We start from the raw sequence: 19,481 nt of genomic DNA on the forward strand, positions 1-19,481 counted from the left end.
ATGAAAATCCACAGACTGCTGCTTAATGCTGATTGTGGACTGATTCACGTCCTAAACTTGTACAAAGTTTGTCAGCTTTTCTCCACGTTCAGCTTAATTATCTCTTGTGAGAATCACAGCCACACACACCAGATGAGAGCTGGAAGCACTTAGGAAGCAAGTTGCCTTAATGTTTTGCTTGCATGTTTTCCTCTGAAAAAGGGTTTCATTTTATTTAATTTGTCATGATTGCACCGTTAAAACGCGTAACTTGACTAATCATAGCAAGAGAAGTCAGTGTCATTATATTCTGTTTCTTAGAGATCATTGAATAAGTATCAGTTACGATGCCTGACTTTGAAAAAAGTTAGACATGTTGAGCATTATACATTTTTAAACTGAAAGGAAACATGTTTTTAGTTCGTGGTAAACCCACTGCCTTGTAATAACCATGCAAATTCAGTAGCTGCATACCGTGAGGAGGGTCTCAGTCATCTATAGGTGATTCCAGAGGCATTGAGTGCAAGGCTGAGGAGAGTGCACCCTGGATGGGATGATGGTCCATCACAGGGTAGCCAGACATGCACACAGTCACACTAAGGGAAAGTTAGAGTCACCAATCCACCTGTACTGCATGTCTTTGGAATGTGGGAGGAAACTGAGCGCCTGAAGGAAACCCCTGCAGACATGGGGAGAACACGCATACTCCATACAGGATGAGTGGGGATCGGTATTGTCCTAAGGGGTATTGCCCTAGGGGGTTTTGTCTCAGGGGGATTTTATTCTAGGGGGGTTTTGTCCTACACTCAGCGGGGATCAAACCCATGGCCTGTTGTACCACCCAGACAGCAATGTTGCCTGCTTTATAATATGTAAATGTAAAATAAGATTCAGAACACAGTGTAATCCAAAACAAAGCCTGGTCCATTCAATACCGCTCTGAGGAAGCTGACAATTTTGGGTCTTTTCTGAATCCAGGCAATACAACAATCAGGTAAAGTGCAACACAGAGCGTCTACGGAATCATTACAATAAAAGGGAAACCCAAAAAGCTTTAAAGGAAAATAGGTGTTATTGCAAGGGAGACAATAATACCCTATGGCAAACATGGTGAATTTACTTTTTTGCACATTATGAACATGAGGGTATCCAGCTATGTATTAATGACTTCTCTTTCCCCATTTATTCGACACTGACTGTGCTGTATTACCTGAGCTGTTACAGTATACATTTTATAGGGGCTGAAGTCATAGAGGAATAGTGGCATGATCTGAAATATACCCAAAATATAATTTATATGGGCTAAAAGGTTGTAAAACAGTACAAAGTAATTTTATCCATAACAACTTTGAGAAAATTGGAAATGTTGAAATTATTAATTGGCTCTTTGTTTGCAGTATTTTAGAATACTGTGAGCCATTAATAGTAGCCATTGTATTCTAGTTCTGATCTTGGGCAGAGCATAACTGTTATTTTTGTTGAGCACCACTGAGCTGATGCTGAATCTAAGCAACAACATAAAGAAGTTTCCAGAATGTTGTGTCCTCTACTTGCCGGCTTTGACTTGCAAGGGGAGAGTCAATTGTTTCTGTGATTGACTCCATCCATTTGGATGCTGGTTCTTCTCTTTGTCTTCTTCTCTAAGCATGATCATTTTTTCAGAAGATTCCAGTCTTTGCATTATGTGTCCCAATCATTGGTAATGAGACTTATTATTTACATTTACATGTACATTTTTTCCAACGTGACGTACATCTCACAGAAAATACAATTTGTGAATTACATTAGGAGAAAGAGACATGGTTGCAGACATGTGAGACTTATTATTTGTACTTCCTTTGAGAGTTCTGTCTTGATTTGATGCAACATCCACATATATGTCTTCCCGGCTATCAACGGTACCTTCAGGACCACAGTTCAAAAAAAAAAAACATATTTCCTGCCTGTCTTCTTAAATATCCACTTTACACATTCCTGATTAGTTTGTGATTTGCATTCATCCATTCAACCAACGCTTTTCTCGAGAGCAGTTCACAATGTCAAATTACATACAATTATTTACCCAGTTACATAGCTGGGTAAATTTTACAGGCAGAATTTTAGGGCAAATGCCTTGTTAACAGTACTACAGCAGTATCTAACCTAAACACCTAACACTAAACCTCCAAATTTCAAATCCAAAGGACACAGCTCTATTCAGTACAAATCAATTCAATCTTATAGTTTAATTACTCAAATACCGTTTTTGGATTGTTCTTTTCTTGGCACAGATCTTTTACAGCATCTCTGCTAGTCTTCTGCATAACTCTAACAGCTAGATCGCTCACTGCCGATCATTGATTTCAACAGGATACAGTTGTCAGCTGCTTTTTCCGCACTGTATTCATTGTCAAATCTGCAGTTCGCTACTCAGCACCAGTTTCCATGACTTCATTTTTATTTAAATTTAATCGAAGTCAGTGTTGCTTAAGCTTTTCAAAGTAGGATTGTTCTGCAACTTGTGCTATTAGTGTGATATCAACAGCATACTGAAGATTGCTGACAGTCACATCACTGTCAAGAAAAAGCTGGTTTAGCAGTCATTATACAAGTACAGTCTATGATCATTAATGAGACATAAAAAGTGTCACATAAAGACAAATCCTCAGTCTCCCTGAAGTAACATTACATCCTTATAGCTACGTGTGATGTCCTTGCATGTCTGCCATAGACTCGCCTTCCCGTTGTTTACTCTGCTCATGGCAATCATGACAAGCAAAGAGAAGAGACTGAAGGTAAAAGTACCGTACCAAAGCAAACTACAGCAGGCTGGTTACTGGATATGAAAAATAAGTCAAATTAAAACAAACATTTTGATGCACTTGACTAATATCTCGATACGCTTCACAGTTCTGACACCACATTTATTTACTTTCCTAAATACAGAAAGGTAGTGATCTGAGAAAGGATTTTTGCTATAAACTCTGACTGAAACGTATGTTTTCCTGTCTTCCAGAACACACACACACACACCTCCTGAACCGCTTGTCGCGGGGAACCGGAACCTACCCGGCAACACAGGGCGTAAGGCCGGAGGGGGAGGGGACACACCCAGGATGGGACGCCAGTCCATCGCAAGGCACCCCAAGCAGGACTTGAACCCCAGACCCGCTGGAGAGCAGGACCCTGGTCCAACCCACTGCACCACCGCACCACCCATTCTTCCAGAAGAAAATTCCTCAAATTTTCTTTAGTAGTACAGTAGACATTCTTAGTGCTGAGTGAAATACATATCGAAAATATACAATATAAATAAAATGTCTTTGGAACTGTAAGATTTGCAAAGCTGTTTATTTAGGATATTATTACACAGTATGTGACACAAGCTGGACTTCTATGTTCGGGCTGGAGCAATATTTCATACCATGCTGCTGGAAACAGGTTTGGCAGCGCAGTTCGAAATCAAGGTGAAAGTAGTGTGAAACGTTCCAGAATGTTTTACATTTAAATGAAATGATAAATTCAGCTAAACAGGAACATAAAATGTAATATTCAGTATATGAACAACAAAGCACTTGTTACTATGCTTAGAAGATGATGTTGCTGTAGCAAACATTTCATTTATCTTTGTTAATTTTCAGTCCTACTGTTGGTATCTAATACCAGCATAGAGGACATGGCTTTCAGTCTGATCCCTTTTTGCTCCAGTGTGGGGCTTCCTCTTTGGGAAACTGCACTCAGCGTAGTTGATCTGCTGTGGCTCCTGGGTATGAGAAGAAAAACCAGGGAAACACCATTAATTCACTGTACTGAGGACTCCCCTGACAAGCTTTAATTATTAATCATTCAAAATTACAATAAATTAATTATAAAATTATTAAATTAATAGAAATACATTCTGCTATAACCCCGCATAGGTGTGTGATCTGTGCAAGTGGAAAAAAAAATTAATTGAATTTGTCATTTATGAATTATTAAATTATTCCAACATGTCTGTTTCCGATTGTAAAGAACGTAAAAGTACCTTCAGCTTGTTTATTTCATGAAATTAATATTAACATACCTCTGAAACTGGCAGAGAGGATAACTGCTGGCTGATTTCTGTTACACAGAGAAAAAGTTATATGGATGAAAATCTTTTAATGATGAAGTGAATACTTATGTATAAAACAACAATCTATTTTACTTTAAGAACAAACTAAAAGTTGTCAATAAAAATTTACACAAATTTATACATTAAAGAGTTTCTTGCGAAATGACTGTTAGACACAAACCTGAAGTGCTTGTCTTTTTCAGGCAGAGGACTGCGATTATTAGCACACATAGGATGTTTGATGCTGCCAGCACAAGTACTAAAGGATCAATATGGTTTTCTTGGTCTGAACCTGCGATGTGATACAAGAACAACATTTTTGATTTGTTGTGATTGAACACATTCTGTACACTTTACTGATCCCTTTACACAGCACTCATAGACTCAAGTGACATTCTGTCTACTGGTAGGCTGATCTCATAAATTAAATAAAAGACTTGTCTCTACTCATATCATTGTTGGCTTTTCAAAAATATTTAGTTTCACCTCCTGATTATTTTTTATTGGTTTTCACCAATATCTTATGAAAGTCCTGCTTTCAGCTTTATTAATTCAACCAAGCCAGTGCGTAATAGATATTTAGTTTGAGTTCCAACAAGTCATTATTATTTTATGTAATAAACATCTAAAGAAGGATTTAAAAGGGCTGTAAGGTACAGCGGAAAACCATTAAATTGAAATATACAGAATTTATTGTTTCAATAACCTCTTCAGTCCTCTTTTAACTCATCTTAAATTGATGCCGGTCTTGAAAAGCAGTACAAATAATCACATTAAATAAAAAAACTGTATTTTACTAACTACTATACTTACCTGGAAACTTCACCACCGTCCCATTTCCAAACAGTATGTCCCCACATGTGAGCACAGCACAGTAGTAAATCCCAGCATCAGAGTGGCTGAGGTTCCTGTTGGGGAGGCTGTAGACACAGCTGTGTGTATGAGACCCAGCCTCAGGGCTCTTCTCACACTCATCTCTCCTGTTTCCATGGGTGTAAATGAGTCCCGGAAGGGATTCTCCCGAGCCGTGTCTGAACCAGTAAACACTGTGTTCTCCTGCACAGGTCTCACGGTCTACTGTACACTGTAGAGTCACCGAGTCTCCTGGACGCACTGGGTCTGACACCACCTGCTGCACCACAGTCCTGCTGTTGGAATCTAAAGTAACAGTTAAGTTTATAAACAATGCTTTCAGATAATTTGCATTTGTCTCAGTATATTTATTGCAGAGTTTTCAATAAAATGTTGGCTTGCTGACATAACACCTACGAGAATAAGTGAATAACAATAGAATAGTCTCTGCCTGACTGGAAGAGACACCAGCAATGCAACAAACACAAATTCTGGATTTTTGCTCTCAATTTCCCACAGTGAATTTAAAAAAAATAATTCATTGGGAACAGCTATCCTGTAATAAGACCAAAATCCCAAGGCTTGATTAATTAACTAATATTATGATTCCAATTACCGGTACACCTACATCATGATGAAATATGCTAAATATTCAAAAGGTCAGAATTTTATTTTAGCTTGTAAAATGTCTCTTGGAGAAGGTATTGAATATTTTCAAAAATTTGCATTGAAAATAATATTAGGAATACTCATCATACTTCATCACCATATTTTCCTTTGCAAACCTAATTTACCACTGCCTGTCATTTTAGCTACCAATTGTTCACTTAAATTTTCAGAAATGTATCCGAATATGTTTTACGAAGAGGAAAATTTCAAGCTTTTGTCTTTTAACAACGTTTTAGTAAAGGCCTTTCACAATATTTGAAATTCTCACCAATGTTATTGGTTCCACTAGTTAAGGCGTAACCTTTGTATATCAATAAGACACCATTCCCGAAGACTATGCTGTCATAGTCCCGGGTGCAGCAGTAGTAATATCCAGCATCTGTGGCCTTTGCACTGGAAATTCTGAGGGCCATGCTGGTCAGGTTTTTTTGCACAGCAAAGCGCAGATCATTTTGGAACTCCTTGAAGAAGACAGGGTCTGGTGAGTGAGCATAAAAATAAAGTATGCTCTGTGGAGGCTGCCCCACCATCTGCTTGAACCAGTAGAGGTAATTATCAGCTGTTTGTATGGCACACGACAGAGTCACATCATCTCCATGATGGAAAATCTTCACCACGTTGCTCTGAATGAGGACAGCAAGGGTCAGTCCTTGAGAGGGAAAGAATGATTCCATGATGAATGAAGCATTTCATTAAGATAATACAAAAACCGCTGACATATTATGCATAATGGTTTTATTGAAATAATCCAGTGCAGTCAAACACAGGATACATTTTTGAAATACACCGTGATAATCACTCACATTGACTTAACAGAAAGTTTTAAGCAATCGGTATAGAATTCCATACCTGGCTGAACCAACAGTAGTGTCGTATGTAGAATAAGCATCTCCAAATATGTCATGAATTCTTGTATAGTTTGTCCATCAGCACATCAGGTTTAAGCAACAGTGCGTAGGTCAGAACTCTTTCTGACAGACAGCTCAAGCCATGTGTGACATTCAGAATCTCTGTAAAGTGTGATTGGCTGATATGTGATCAGTGCTAAGGTGCATCAGGTTCGACACCCACTGCCCTGAGCAGTTCAAAGGCTCTTACAATAGAGCCAACCCCTTTACCGCCCTACCACTGCAAAATGCTAACATGTGGAAGTAATTACATAACGTTTATTATGGGAGAGCACGTAGAAAATCTAAACATTTGTGCAGGATATGTCCACATCAGGTTTTCTAGCACGTGCTATGCAGTTGTCTGAGACTGGGCCATCACATGTCCAATGGGGCTGAGAGTTCTGGGAGTTCAGAAAATAAATAATAACACCCAGACATATTGTAGCAAATAAAATGGATTGTAACTGAATTGAAATGATCTACAAAAATACTTTTGTGGCACTGCAGGGAAAAACAATTTACGTTGCCTGTTTTCGTTATAAAATTAACTATATTTCAAATGATCGAAACAGGAAATTAGGGCAGTATTTATTGGACATGTGCATTTATAGGTGTTCAATGTAAATTATACCTAGAAGTTAGTTTATGTAACATTATGTGATGGTTGCATGTCAGTTCCCAGTGGGTATCGATGTGGACTTAGTGCTCCAGAGTTTTCCAGATCCAACCAACCAACCAACCAACCAATGTCTACAACCGCTTGTCCCGAACGCGGTCATGGAGAGCCAGAGCCTAACCCGGCAACACAGGGTGCAAGGGTAAACTTTTTTATATATGGCCCTGTCCTCTCCATACTTGCACATGTATTGCCAGGGTACTCCAGTGTCCTCTTGCATTCGTGATGATTTCCATATAGAAGCAAAGGCCATTTTTGCACAGACCTCTAGTTGGGGTGATGTCATAACTTCCTGCTATAAAAGACACTTCCTGTGATCTTTTCATTGAATTTGAACTCTGTCTACAACAGCATGTAGATGTTCAGTCTGTGAATTTAAGTCTATCATGCTGTCATACCACATTATATTATTATCATTATAGCTACTGTTGTTATCTGTGACTCACACTATACTGTGAGTGGCATGGTGGAGCAACAGGTAGCACTGTTACTTCAGAGCTCCTGGACTGTTTGTTTGGCTGAGGGTTTGAATCCAGCACAGCATATATGTAGTTTGCGTGTTCACCCACTGTTTGCGTGGATTTCCAGTCGGTGCTTCAATTTCATATGTTTCAGGTGGCTTGGTGGTCCTAAACTGCTCATCGTGTGTATGTGTGTTACATTGACCTACTGTATACATAGGATGAATAAATATGTCATAGTGTAGTTTGTCTAGCATTGTTTGTCACCTAGAATAAAAGTCAGCTAAATACTACATAATAACAACAATCATTATGCATCGCTTTGTAGAAAAGCATGTGCTGAATGACTAAATGTAAATAAATGCAGAATGTGCCCTATTAGATGCATAAATGGGAAAGTGAAGTATTATTTTAGTGAATTTTTTTGAAGTTCCATTTGTTTGTTTGTTTTATTGAAGTATTATTTTATTGTATTGGCAACACATAACCAAAGACAAAAACAAAGAGCAACTTTAAATGTAATGAACTAAATTTAACTGACCTTAAAACAGAAAAAAATCATGTGTCAAACCTGCTGAGCTCTAAATGACAATGGGGGAAGCAAAGCACAAGACTGGCCAATAGTAACACTGCTGTCATATAGTATGCTCACTAGCAAAAATCAGTGTTTACACTGAAGAACAACGCTATGTTATTTGCATCTTCTTTGCATTGACCTAAACAGGGTATATGATCTAACACGCCTTGCGGTTTGCAGCATCGCAAAGACACAAGGCTACAAAAAAACCACAAAGACTTTGCACTCTCATTTGAATTTGCAGTAAGCAACCATCAGATAAGAGCTCAGTTAACAGCAATCCACACCTTGAACGCCTTTAGAAACAAACAAGCAGCCCCCGCAGTGATCTTAGGAACGGACGACCGAAAACGCAAGAGTCGAGTCATGTATCCTGTTTAAAATAAAGATAGCCAATCAAAAGTAACTCTCAAAACATGTCTGGGCGCTGTGGGTGGTCTTTGGAAACATCTCAGGGTCACAACATGAGGCTGAAATGCGCGTTTTTCCAGTACTGGTAGCATGAGAGGAGAGACCACAAGTCGATGCAACTGAAACCACTACCTAACTGAAATACACACAGGTCTCAGAGCTTTGAGTCAGCAGTGAAGAAAATGACAATAGATTCTGCAGTTCTTTTCCAGTTTTAATTCTTTATCAGCTTCTGTACCTCTTTTCAACTTGGAAAAACCTATGAAGAATATCCATTTTTCTCTTCTATGGTGTAAAATCCTGAAAAAATTGATAGGAGATTTTTATCAGAAATAAAGCAATACATTTCCAAAATGTCGATATTTTTGCACTGAAGGTTTTCCATGCATGTTCTCCTAAGATATTAGTTTTTGATAAGTTAGTATAGAAGAATGTGGAGAAAACCCTAAGCCTAATAGAGACAAACTACTGGGCATAATCATAACCATACCAAAGTATTGGTGTTTTTCTGCAATTTGGATTGTGTGAATTTGGTTTGATGCTCTGCTGTGGACATGGTAAACCACCCAGCAGCAGTAGTATTTACTGCATGTAGTCTGATGGTCCCTCAACAGATGGCAGTAGCTGTGTGTTCCCTCACTTTTACAGCAGATCAGTTCAAACAGCACAGTACTACAGGGCCGATGCAAGCTCTGACATAGTTCATACGGTCTTCACTCTTATGTTCTGATTTGTGGCCAGTCCTCAGCCACACTGATGTGCATAAATGTGATGCACAACCAAAAACATAATACATCATATAATGCAGTATAATACAATGTAAGATTCTATCTATCTAAGCATGCATTCATTCTTAGTAACTGCATGTCTGCTTTAGGGTCACACTGATCCAGAGCCCAACCCAGAAGCACAAGGTGTGTAGCACGGTATACCCTGGACTGGGCACTAGTCCATCACAGTACATGGGATATTTTAGGCAACTCTAGCAGAGCCATGGCTGTTCGCAGATAAGATCACCGCTATAAAGACCTCCGTATTTTGTCTTGCACGCTTTCCACCACGTAAACAAGGCTGGTTTGTGGTATTCTGAAGAACTCATCATGACAGCATTGAATGAGAATGTTCCAGCCCCCCTGCCTCGAATAGACCTCAGCACTGCTGTCTCGAAAACACAGTGGAGAACGATGGACATCTGAAAGCGAACTGTAATGTGATCTTAACTGCAGTTCTTGAAGTCCATCAATAGATATTAAAGATCTTCTCCCAGCAAGTAGAGTACCTAAAAGCCCTATCCCCATTTTCTAACTGAACTTATGTCTACAATTTTAATAGGATGCATGATGTCTCAACTTTGTGAATAAATTAAGAAATGCATGTGGCAGGATTTTGGTAGGATTTCCCAACTGTAGAAGAGTGTGGTAGCCCCTGAAAAACATATGAAGGCCTTTAGATACCCTTTAGATCTCTTTCTGGATGACAGCTCCACTATCTGCAGCTCTGTACTAACACACTATAGTAACCTTACAGCTGTGTGTCTCTTTGTCAATTCTGTAGGGTCCTCAGTAGCAACACTGGGATCTCTCACCTTCCGAGGCAGTCTAGTCAAAGGGTTCAGTACCCCACTGACTGACTCCATATTGCGAAGACTGACGTCCTCTTCCTATGTCCATTTAATTTGCCTCACCCAACACTGACGCTGTATGCTTTTTTTAGCACACATTTAGCATGGAGGGGCTGAATCACGTTTCCCGTGATACCCTTCCCACGTGTCAGCCCAAGTAGACTTTAAACCAAAATGGAAGTACACCAGACATTCCCCTGCAGTGACTGTCACAACTGACTCATAACTATGGCAACCCACGTCCACAACCGCTTGTCCCAAGCAGGGTCGCAGTGAGATGGAGCCTAACCCAGCAACACAGGGCACAAGGCTAAAGGGGAGGGGACACACCCTGAACGGCACACCAGTCTTCCGCAAGGCACTCCAAGCAGGACTTGAACCCCAGATCCACCACACAGCAGGCACCTGCCAAACCCGCCATGCTGCCACACCCCCAATAGCTATAGCACCGACGGTCTAATACATCCAGCGACTGAATAATATATACATGCACACACACACACACACACACACACACACACACACACACAAACACACAGAGTGTCACTTGTCCTAAGTGGGGTTGTGGTGAACCGTAGCCTAATCCGGCAAAAGAAAAGGTGCAAGACCAAATAAGAAGGGACACACCCAGGACAGGACACCAGTCCATCACAAGGCACCCCAAGCAGGACTCAAACCCCAGACCCGCCAAAGAGCAGGACCCGGCCAAACCCGCTGCACCACCACACCCCCTCAATTGAATAATAATTCTTCCAAAATATTGCCTTTGTGGATGTGATGTTGAAATCTGATACCCCATTAGCCTATACGTTAGTTGGTAGACATATATAAATTGAATTGAAACTGAATAACTTTCATGCTGAAGTTTGTTCATTGCAGCTCAAAATGCTGGTGGACTTGTTTTCGTATCGCCCATGTGGCGCAGGGTGCAAAGTGTACAAGGCACAGCGCTCTTCATGAACGGGATTGAAGACTTTATTTTGTTGTTCTCATGTTTTCATGCTCAATTTACACGCCAGTCCATTGCTGTGAAAAATAAACAGACTATCAGAGCTTTTTCACTCCTCCAACATTTCGGTTAGAAAGCCTCGGTTAGAAAATTTGCTGCTGCTTTCACAAATGTGTTAACTGATACAATGCAGATGACTGAGCAAAGCAAAAAAAGTTATTGTTGGCCATACACTGTTTTATTTTTCCATTTGTTCATTAACTGATGTCTGCATTTCTACTGGCACCGGTCGCACATGTGCTGTAAAATAGCCATGCGGTATTTTAAATGTCAGAATGGGGTTGAGCTGAAGTGTGAACCGATGTCGGTGTGGTTTTGTTGCACTGAAACTCGTGAAGCGAGAGCCCTGCTGCCAGGAGGTCAGTCTTCCTGCACAGGCTTTTGATGCTCTGCAGAGGTGAAGAAACCCATGGAAAATTACTGACCGCATTGCTATACACTTGTAAACAGCAGCTCTCAGAAACAAGCTGCACGCAACCAAACATTGCGTTACACTTCAGTTAGAATTTTTTTCGCTTGTAAATATTGTGAAGTAAAAGATAGTAAAGAAAAATAGACTATAAATAAAATATTTTATCCAGATTTTAAAATATATTAATGTAGCGTGATATATTCTTCATGATACCATGTTATTACCCGTAAAGTCGGCCAATCTGAAGCACTACAGCACAGGGAAGAGGACAGCATGAACTGAGGAGGGGAAGACTGCTTGGAATAAACTCTTAAAAAGAGAGTTTTGTGGTCCTATAATATTCATGTTAAGTTTGAACAGAAATATGTGCTGGTAGCCCTCAATGTATGTCTCATGGGTGTAACAAAAGCATTTTTACTCCACCTTTTACAGTGATAGAGTGGTAAACGGACAGGCAACAGAAGACAAAGGAAAATCAATGCACATTTTGAAAAAAAGTTGTGTTGCTTTCTGTACATGTATTGTATGCCTATTTGTCCGTGACACACCGTGGATATAACCTCCCAATTTGTGTCTTTTACAGTAAGCAAAAAACCTTTACTAAATCCTGATTTAACCAGAATGCAGACACCTCCTTTATTTCTCACTCTCAGATTTCTGTCTTAGAGCCTCCTAAACAGGAAACACATTATTAAAAACAGACAAAACCTATTTATTCTAGGGATCATCTGCTTTCTCAATACACGTTCGGTCCTTCAGAGGTATATTTAAGAGAAACAGAAGACAGCACAACATTCCAAAACATGTACGCAGAATATAAAAATAGCATGGAATAATATTTTAATTACACAAATCAAGTACAGCAGGCAAACGTAATGCAAGCAAGAGGAGGGGAAGGTTTTTGTGATTTGTGTTTAAGCAACACATTATGGGTTGTCACAGCTGGCGAGAACTGAATACTGGCTCTGAAACACGGGGTATAGTGCTAGTCGCTATATATTGACACCAGTGAGTACTGAGAAGGACTGAACTTCATCTCGGCATGATGGTCTCAGTACTGAACAGACTTCCTCACAGGATGTGACATGAACCAATCATCATGGCCAAAATCAAGCCCCTCTTAGATGTCCTAATAAGGTGGTGTTCAGCTTCTCAGAATAGGGCTGCATGCATGTCAAAGAGTAAATCGTGGAGGTGGAGCTCAATATCGATTTGATTGCCAAAGTCTATCATTCTCCCTTATATCACATACTCCGGTAAAAATGCATAGAAAAGTTAAACTTTATCCATAACTACAGAAGTGACATGTTTACAGGATCAGCCATGAATTTTCCATATGTTGGGTCCTGTTTATAGCTCTTATTGGAGTCTGGACTGAGATGGAAACACTAATGCAGTTGAGAGATGTGTAATTAAAGATTTTTTTTTCAGAAAAACATCATCCTTTCATCTCAAAGCCTCAAACCCTGTGGTTTTGTAGCTTCTGATATTTAAAGTGTTTCATGGTGTGTTTGATGGCTACAGTGTCCACAGGAGACATTGGCCACAGTGATTTTGTTTAAATACAGCAAGACAAACCAAACCAACAGACCACTACAAACACATGCATTTCAATGTTCTCATCTGAGATCACACACAACACACGTACCTAATATAAAAATAGATTGCGCAATAAAAGAGACACAAAAGCAAACACGTGACAAAATGCACACACTTTAACCTAGCACATGTATGCGCAATCCCTGGAACAATAAAATATACACAAGCACACATATGAAAAACATAAAATGCATATGTACACAAAAAGGATATGTACAGAATAAAAAAAAAAGAAACCTGCAGTTCTGGGTGTGAAGTTCTGTCAAAGAGAGACAGAAAACTTTGGGCGTGACCAAGACATAGGAATTCTTGTTCTTTTCAATGATTTTGGCATCAGGAAGCATTTTCCATCCACCTTTATTCTCTTCCCTTGGAAAAAGCAACTGCGTCTCTCTGGGAATCTGGGCCTTCAGGTTCATCATGACATTTCTTGTTGTCTTATAGACAGACTTGTGCTTGTTGATGGAACCTCCTGTTCACAATGTGGGACAGAAGTGATCTGTGCAACTCATCTGTACTGCAGCAGAAGGTTAGATATAACAAAAGCTTCATATCAATACGAAAGTGACCCACAGGCAAGGTGGTGCTTTTCAACTGACAGGAGCTGTAACCACAATGCCATCTAGATGTGTGGCTCTGTTAGCCGTGACAGATGTTACTGGAGGGCTATCAGCAGGTGGTGCTACAGAGCCAAACACCATGTCTTGCGACAAGGACCAGATATGATGGCAAAACAAGCAGAAATTACATGTGGCCTTGAACTCTAACTTCAGCGGCACAGTGGGTTTCACCAGAGTCTGCTCTCCGGTGGGTCTGGGGTTCGAGTCCTGCTGGGGGTGCCTTGCGACGGACTGGTGTCCCGTCCTGGTTGTGTCCCCTCCCCCTCCAGCCTTGCGTCCTGTGTGTTGCCGGGTTAGGTTCTGGCTCATCGTGACCCTGCTTGGGACAAGTGGCTTCAGACTGTGTGTATGTATGTATGTATGTATGTAAATAACATATATTCATAAAAGGTACAATTTAACAAATATGCCTATAAAAGCATGAATAATATACAGGACAAACCCCACAGGTAAAGTACACATAATACACTGTCCATCAGAGAAATAAATCAGCATTAGAAAGATAAAGTAGCAGTTATCATTGTGACTGAGAAGAGTGGGTTGATGGGGCACTGGGTTGTGTTCGAACCCCACAGCTCTAGATTAATGGGTGTGAATCCGGTTCGGGCTTTGTTCAGTGCACTGTGTCGCTGTGTGAAAAGAGCACTCAGTAAAACTACATTGAACCGAACTGAAATTTGAATTCTCTGGTGCTGCAGGTGCAAAAATAAGTGAAGCCCAAGTTGCATTGGTTAAACCATATAGGTAAGTAGAATTGGCTGTGTAAATCATAACCATTTATGCATTTTATAAGCTTATTTTAACATGTAGATTTGGATTTTTACATTTCTTTTAATATTCTTATACAAGAATATTGACCATCCATATAGGGTTCACATACTTTTAAACAGCTCTAAATGGGTGTCATCGTGCAGCACGTGAAACAATTGATTGTTTCAACATGGAATAAATGCTGGCATGGAGAGGATGAGATTTCTTTAAACAGAAATAACATATAGTAACTGAATAAGCGAGAGCAAAACTGCAAAATATTAACAATCTGAGGGCTTCTAAAGAAGACACCTCCCCCCATCTTTCTCTATTGACTCTCACCACAAGATTCCATCTCCTCATGGACACACTTCCTTCTCTGTGTCTTTCTCAATGTAAAAACCTCTGTTCTGGTAAGAGCCTTTCCTTTTTTCTGTTAAATGTAAATAACGTGTGATTGGATCTGATCAGGGTGCAGTGGCGCAGTGGGTTGGACCACAGTCCTGCTCTCCGGTGGGTCTGGGGTTCGAGTCCTGCTTGGGGTGCCTTGCAATGGACTGGTGTCCCGTCCTCGGTGTGTCCCCTCCCCCTCCGGCCTTACGCCCTGTGTTACCGGGTAGGCTCCGGTTCCCTGCGACCCTGTATGGGACAAGCAGTTCTGAAAATGTGTGTGTGTGTGGATCTGATCAACTTCTGATGCAGGCATAGGTGTATACAAGCAGGTACAGGTACAGATTCATGCAAATATAAGGTATGTCAGGTTGAAATCCCACCTCCTGGTGTAGTAATCTAGAGTAAAGTACTTACCTGAATTGGCCTAGTAAAAAATACCCAGGTGTATCAATGAGTAAATCATTGAGTACCATGGCATTGGAAGTAGCTTTGGAAGAAGTGTCAGCTAAATGAATAAATATAAGGGTACAGTAAAGGTACACAAATACAGGGATTTGTACTAGTTGCCACAGAGCTGCACAAGTACACAAGGATAGAGAAGCACATGTACTTTAAATAGAGACAGGCACATCGCTGAAGAAGTACACAGCTATAGATACTCATGTATACAGCATTGCACACAGAAACACACATGGGAACACAAGAGCACACAGATCCAGTGACACACTTGCCGGATATGACAACTGCACAACCATTGAATGCTGAATGTGAACCAACCAACGAACAAACCGATGTCAACAACCGCTTGCCCCGAGTCAGTGGGGTCGCGGCGAACCGGAGCCTAACCCGGCAACACAGGGCGCAAGGCCGAGTGGGGAGGGGACACACCCAGGACGGGACGCCAGTCCCTCCTGATGCTGAGGGTTAGTGCCATTGAATGTAATGTTACGTATAAGAAAAAGTTGTGCTTTGATATAGGGCACTGTGGGCTGAATTTCACACATACTAAACATTGTGGTCAAATACGAGGCCACCCTTAGGGCTGCACAAAGCGATATATGAAGACATACACGTACACTGGACGGTAAACTCAGATACACACGGCTACTGGCAACAGGGCACAAGTACAGCAGAGGAGAGACTCAGGTATGAGACACAGGCCCTCCGCCTCTGCTCTGACCATCTCTGACTATCTTTTGAATGTCAGCCACATTATATTTGACAGCTAATTAAGTCCTCACGTCCCAAAGACTGGAACTGTACAATGTGTCTATGTGTTTATGGGGTAGTGTTTCTTGGTTTAAATCATATCTTGGTTTTCTCTCTACGTGATTGTACAGATCATGCTCCTTTGTCACTTTTCTCGCTTTTCCTTCTCTTTCTCCATTTTTCCTCTACGTCTGTTTCGGCGGCCCTGCGATAGAAGAACTTTGCTGTGAATTTCACCTTACAGACTTCAGAGAAGGAAGGTATGGAAATGGCAGGAGTTTCTCTTTCCCTCGTTCTCTTCATTTATACATGTAAGTGCAAATTTATGTACTGTACATCCTTTTGCCCTTTTTCTAATTTCGCTGAATTTGTGTGAGTTTGATAAACAAACATGGAAATCTCCTTGGAAAAGTCATCTTGAAAAATCCATTGATTGAACGCATTGTTCCAATAAATGCCACATTATAGTACTCAAAGAGAGATATTATATTCAGGCTACCCTTATGTATTTATATGGTTATTTCAATTTCTGTTAGCTGAATTTCCATTTTTGCTGTTGGTTCTTTTGCTCCTTCCAGATACAGCACTTGCTCATGTTGTTCAGCCCAATGTCCTGATGAAGGTTCGACTGGGAGACACCGTGACTTTTACATGCATCTCTAAAAGCAGTGAACTCTTCTACGTGTCGTGGTACAAGCAACCTTTTGGCCAGAAACCTCGGCTCATGGTGCAAGCGTACAGTCGTTCTCCAGACAGCCTGTTTCAGGAAGAGTTTAAAAACGTGGCGCGTTTCTCCTTACAACATAGTGAGAGCAGTTCTAACCTGACTATTTCCAAAACAGAGCTGTCTGATTCAGCAGTGTATTACTGTGCTTCAGTGTTCTTAAATGAGGCCACTTTTGGAGACGGAACCGTCCTCATACTGACAGGTAAGTAGAACTGTAATTCCCCTTTTACCAGGCTTTCTGACGGTTTGTAACTTATTGTAAACTCAGACTGATACAGAAAGAGTAACTGGACTTGATCCATGAAACAGGAGCTCTGGCACCAAACTGGTAGATCCAAGACTGGCTCTGGAGACCCACTGCGTAGTTGTACTTGTCTTTATTCATCTCTCATTTACCCTTGACCGAACTGCAAAATCAATGAACAGTGCAACTGAAATAATGTAAAATGAAAGGTTTAAAAATTCATGTTTGTTGAGTTAAATTTGTATTTGTAAATATGGTAGGTGTGAAAAATTTAATAATAAATTAGTGCTGGAGAGAATTATAGAACATTAGCACAGTAATTAATAAGTAATTGGTTTTGAAATTAGGAAATTATTTGCTGCTTTCTTTGGTTCTGGAAAAGTTAATAAAGATGAGCTCAGAAGAAGAAACACAAAAAATATGTTTCACTGGGTAAAAATAATTTTAAAAAAATCTTAAAATACAATATGGCATAACATTTTCATAATTACTGCCTTTTTTTTTTTCCAAGAAATCTTGTCAGTCATTTGTTTTCCCAGTTTTGAGCCAAAACGTAATTTAATGCTGCAGCTGAATTAAAAATTTAACTTGATTTTTAAAGCTATTTCATATTTAAAAACACATTTTCACATTATACAGCTTGCACGTATGAGTGGTATTTGGGAGAATGGTCTACAGCAAGTACCTTGCTCAAGAACCTGGCTCTTCTGAGGCCAAAGTCAGCAGTGCTGCCTTATAGATGATCATTTGAGATACATTTTAAAAGAAATATAAAAATACATGTAATGCTTTTGACAGAAATTGCTAACAGTACTCTGATTGATTGAAATACTGTTTTGTGGTACAGTGTATCATAACTGTGTTCATAAATCTTTTTTAGGCACGGAGTCCAACAGCAGGACTGTGGTGCAGCAGCCTGTGTCAGACCCAGCGCGTCCAGGAGACTCGGTGACTCTGCAGTGTACAGTAGACAGTGAGACCTGTGCAGGAGAACACAGTGTTTACTGGTTCAGACACGGCTCGGGAGAATCCCTTCCGGGACTCATTTACACCCATGGAAACAGGAGTGATGAGTGTGAGAGGAGCCCTGAGGCTGGGTCTCCTACACACGGCTGTGTCTACAGCCTCCCCAAGAGGAACCTCAGCCGCTCCGATGCTGGGATTTACTACTGTGCTGTGGCCACGTGTGGAGACATACTGTTCGGAAACGGGACAGTTGTGGAGATTCAAGGTAATATCTATGTTAAACATTGTGTACACTAAATGTTACACCAGTCATAATAACAGTAATAATAATAGTAACTTGAAGAAAGGACAGGAGAAGGTAGAAGGAAAAGAAACAAAAGCAGAAAATGGAAATGGGACAAAGCTGGACATAGGTAAGCTTATTTCAAAATTAAACTTTTCGCCCCTGACTTACAAGCTTAATTGGGACCAAGAGCTGGTTCGTTACTTGAATATAACACAAAGCACATGATGACTCTCTTATCAAGTATCTGTGAAGCTATAAATGCACATTAATTTACTACGCTGATACTTTTCTCTAAAGCAGTTTACAATTTTAAAATACATACAGTTATTTACACATTTATATAGCTGGGTAATTTTTACTGGAACAACTGAGTGTAAGTACCTTGCTCAAGAATACTACAGCCAGGCTTTGATCCAGCAGCCTTTGGGTTGAAAGGTAGCAACTCTAACCACCATGCTGCCAGCTGTTGCGGCCAATGTAGTACGTGATGGGAAAATGGTGGTATTGCACTAAATTACTGTACTTTGACAATCGTGTGTCTGGATCATTGTCTCTTGATGAAATGCACTTTTGTTTCCAGCATTCGACATCACTTTGCATAATGAATAAATGTAACTGTTAACATCTCTGCTATGCTTGCGCTCTTTATAAAAAATAGTGGATACTTGCCAAAAGGATTAAAGGTGAAAAGTTCATTAATCAGAATTTTGTAAGCTGGGGATCATTATATTATTACTCTGCTTTACATGCATTGGTACTCATTCATTTACCTTCAAGAACAAGAAACAAGAAAATTATGTTCTGACCATGTCCTGTATTTATTATGACGTAATATTTGTTTCTTCAGGATTTGACTGTTCTTCAGAGAGGACTCTGCTTGTCTGGCTCTCCATTCTAAGAACTGGAGTCCTCATCTGTGTCCTGCTAATGTTCACCATCTACCATGCTACTCTTAAACAATCCCAAAAGCAAGGGGAATATGTTAGATGAATTTGGTCTGCTTTACTGTCCTTCGTCATTTAAAATGTCTTAAAGTAGCAAAATGTTATGACTATTAA

The 19,481-nt window shown here is 40.2% G+C and overlaps 1 protein-coding gene across 1 annotated transcript; it reads left to right on the plus strand.

The window, feature by feature from the left end:
* Window positions 1–11,518: 11,518 nt before the first annotated feature.
* On the plus strand, window positions 11,519–19,413 carry LOC108929665 (uncharacterized). The gene is made up of 4 exons (XM_029257511.1): window positions 11,519–11,576; window positions 16,779–17,129; window positions 18,052–18,402; window positions 19,271–19,413. The coding sequence occupies exons 1-4, from the start codon at window positions 11,519–11,521 to the stop codon at window positions 19,411–19,413; spliced, it is 903 nt and encodes a 300-aa protein (XP_029113344.1).
* The last annotated feature ends 68 nt before the right edge of the window (window positions 19,414–19,481 follow it).

Source organism: Scleropages formosus, chromosome 13, assembly GCF_900964775.1.
Source record: "Scleropages formosus chromosome 13, fSclFor1.1, whole genome shotgun sequence".
NCBI lineage: Eukaryota > Metazoa > Chordata > Actinopteri > Osteoglossiformes > Osteoglossidae > Scleropages > Scleropages formosus.

What these genes read in the sequence shown, in the direction of transcription:
- LOC108929665 (XM_029257511.1), top strand. Translation starts at nt 11,519, where the DNA reads ATGTCGGTGTGGTTTTGTTGCACTGAAACTCGTGAAGCGAGAGCCCTG. An exon ending in GAGAGCCCTGCTGCCAGGAG is followed by an intron (nt 11,577 to 16,778) that starts GTCAGTCTTCCT and finishes TGCTCCTTCCAG; the next exon opens with ATACAGCACTTGCTCATGTT. An exon ending in AACCGTCCTCATACTGACAG is followed by an intron (nt 17,130 to 18,051) that starts GTAAGTAGAACT and finishes AATCTTTTTTAG; the next exon opens with GCACGGAGTCCAACAGCAGG.